The 3,341-nt window shown below is 47.7% G+C and overlaps 1 protein-coding gene across 1 annotated transcript; it reads right to left on the reverse strand.

Moving 5' to 3' along the window:
* Window positions 1–355: 355 nt before the first annotated feature.
* Window positions 356–1,965, reverse strand: LOC119283606. Its single transcript, XM_037563081.1, has 2 exons — window positions 1,218–1,965; window positions 356–408 (listed from the first exon to the last, which is right to left on the reverse strand). Exons 1-2 carry the CDS (start codon window positions 1,963–1,965, stop codon window positions 392–394), a joined length of 765 nt encoding a protein of 254 aa, XP_037418978.1. The 3' UTR covers window positions 356–391.
* Between the last annotated feature and the right edge of the window lie 1,376 nt (window positions 1,966–3,341).

The following is a 3,341-nucleotide window of genomic DNA, read 5'->3' on the forward strand; positions in this document are numbered from 1 at the left end:
ACCAAGTATATAGATGCATTAATTTAATAAGATATATTGTGATATCCCAACAAGTAAACATGTTCCAACAAGGAACAACATCTCCATGTTCCAACAAGGAACAAACTTCAATCTTCATCTGCAACTAACAACGCTATAAGAGGGGCTGAGCAAAGCGGTAACATAGCCAAACAACGGTTTGCTAGGACAAGGTGGGTAAGAGGCTTGGTTCAACAATATAGGAGGCATGATAAGCAAGTGGTAGGTATAGCAGCATAGGCATAGCAAAAGAGCGAGCATCTAGCAAGCAAAGATAGAAGTGATTTCGAGGGTATGGTCATCTTGCCTGAGATCCCGCAAGGAAGAAGAACGAGTACATGAAGAAGACACACGGACGAAGTCGAACGGATCCTCACAAACGTGACGTTACTGGAACCAACCCGAAGAAGCAAACAACGGAAAGAAGCACACAACATAGTAAAGAACCATCACATAAGCATGGCATGATGCGCAAACAAGTATGATGCATGTCCGGTTTAAGTATGCATGGCATGGCAAGGGGCACAAACAAAACTACAAGTTAAGTGGAGCTCAATATGCAACGAGTTGCATATTGATGGAACACCACATCAATTATTTAGTTCTCTCTCGTTTATGTACCCATCAAGATTAAATGTTGTTAGCATGGCAAGAGGTGAAGCATAAAAAAACTTTCTAATCTAGGCAAGTTTAAGTGAGGCCGGAACAACAAAACAACAAGTTCGGAAACTCCTCATGTGCATATTTTAGGTTTGGTACTGTTCTGACCTAAACATAATTTTAGAGTTATTAAACATGCAAAGTGATGCCACCATGTTAAACTAGGCATTTTTTCACCCCATTTACATATAAAGTTTATTAAATTCAGAGTTACGGTTATTTAGTTTTGAATTAAATCATTTTAGCAAGTTATTTAAGCAAATTTAAACAAACAGCATTTTAAACATTTTAAACATAGATGAAAGTGGCAAATTATTAATCTACACAAAATTCTAAGCAAGTTTCATATATAACTTATTTTAATCTGATGCAAGGTTTGTGAGATATTAAATGCATGTTGTTGGAGGGCTAAACTGTAAACTGCCAACTCTGGATAAATATCTACAATCGCAACAGAGGGAGAAAAAAAACACTATCAGGCCGAATCTGAATACGGCCCAACAGTGTACAGGGGGAAACATTGCTGGGCTGAGGCTCACTATAGGACCTTGGGCCGGCTGGAGAAGAGTCTGGCAGAGACGAAGCTGGGCCGTGCGGGGAAAACGGCGACGCGGTGGCCCAGGCGCTGGCGACGCGGTCAACATGAGCGCGGGACTTGTCGATGTCCTCGCTCTGGGGCGGCTGGGCGCTGACTCGCTGCTCCTCTCGCAGCGAGACGAAGCAGGGGCGCGGCGCTTGGCAAACGGAGCTCCTACTCCGGCGACGAGGCGATGCAGGGGACGGAGGGAGGCGCGGATCGGCGCGAATCCGGGCGGTGGAGGTACAGGAAGGGTGAGGTCGATCTGATCCGGAGCTGCGGTCAACGAAGAGCACGGGATCGAGGGGATCCTGCCCTCGAGCTGATGTAGGCGCGGAGGACGAGGATGGCCGGCGCAAAACTCCTCTGGGCTCCCTGTTGCACGACAGAGAGAGCAGGTGAGAGAGGGAGGAGAGAAGGACGAGGAAGGAAGAGGCAGGGGCGCTTGGTCCTTCTACAGGTGGTCGCCAGCGACGGGAGGTCCTCGCCTGAGGACGGCGGGGCTGCTGCTTGCTCTGGGTAAGCGGCTTGATGTGGGCATGTGGCTGGAGGCGACGTTGGATGCCTGTGCCCGGGGTTCGGGCCGAGAGGTATGGTGGGTGGTGGATCGATGGGTGGATCGGGAAGGCAGGGGAGTATCCTGATTGGAGCGATGGGGAAAATGAGGTGGATTGGAAGGTGGCGGTGGCTGAGAGGGATCGATGGGACATCTCCCTAGAAGTTAGGGTTTTGTCCAGATTTAGACTAGGGAGTTTTTATATAAGGAAAAGAGGGGAAGTTTAGGGGCTAACTCGTCCCTTCGATCATAATCGGACGGTCGCGAATAAATAGGTTAGGGAGACCAAAAAGAAAAACGAAGATGTTTTGTAGATGTTAGGGGATGATCCGGACCCAATGGTGACGACTGCTCGGGTCGGGTCCGGGACAACTTTTCGGACGCGCGCGCGAAGAGTGCCGCGGGCTGACGAGAGAGGTTAGGTTGGGCCTGGCGGTAGGTAGTGGGCTGTGTAGACGGTCTCGAGCTAAGAGAAGAGAAGAGAGGGAGGCCCGGCGACTGTTTCCGGAGACCGAAAACGTCCGACGTTAGACCGGCTACTATTGCCGCTATATTTATCCGTTGGGGCATCAAACGGACTCCGAATGCGATGAAACTTGGCAGGCGGTCTACTGACAACAAAACAACACCGCATGCCAACTTTCAACCCATTCTGAGAACATTTTCCTGCCACTTATAAAATAATATTTCGGACATGTCGCGGGCGCGTGCAAGTGTGTCTGGGCTCAGAACGGACAACGGAAGGAACTGGGAGAACCCGGACGGATGCAGGGTTTGAAAAACACGATGATGCAATGCACATGATGACATGACAAGATGCAACATGCAAGCACATGACATGGCAACGACGGCGAATAACTAGACGACACCTGGCGCAACGGTCTCGGGGCGTTACAACACTCCACCACTACGAGAGGATCTCGTTCTGAGATCTAGAATGGCGCCGGAGGGGAAAACGGAAGAGAACGAGAAGAGGTAAAACTAAGTTGCTTCTTTTACCAATGAGTGAAACCAAAGAACCTTGCGAGGTTTAACAATTTCGAGCAAAGAATACAACTGAGATGAACGAAGTTGAAAACACTCCGTTAGAAGAGAGGAACAAAGAACATTGCGAAAAACCTTGAGGTTGAAAGGCAAGATATATATTGAAACCACTCCGGTTAAAACAAGATAGAGAAGGATTAAGAATGATATAATTTGGACAACACTCCGACTGCAAATGGAAGGAATTAACAAGAACTTGACAAGATTATAGGATGCTTGATGAGATCAACAACATACCGCCTCCGGAACTATTGAATGAATGGAACAAGGGGTAAGAAAGATCTCGGACAGCACTCCAGTTTAAAAGAGATGAAAAACTTGATAAAATGAAAGAGCTTGAGCAAAGGGACACAACACTCCGGTTGAAAGGATAAGCATGAGTCAAACATGATCTTGACAAGACCAGAAGATGGGTTGAAGAGAGCAACATCACAATGGCTCTGGAACAAAAGTAAAAAATGGAATGGAGTGAACGAAGGGAAGCAC

Source organism: Triticum dicoccoides, chromosome 4A, assembly GCF_002162155.2.
Source record: "Triticum dicoccoides isolate Atlit2015 ecotype Zavitan chromosome 4A, WEW_v2.0, whole genome shotgun sequence".
Taxonomy (NCBI): Eukaryota; Viridiplantae; Streptophyta; class Magnoliopsida; order Poales; family Poaceae; genus Triticum; species Triticum dicoccoides.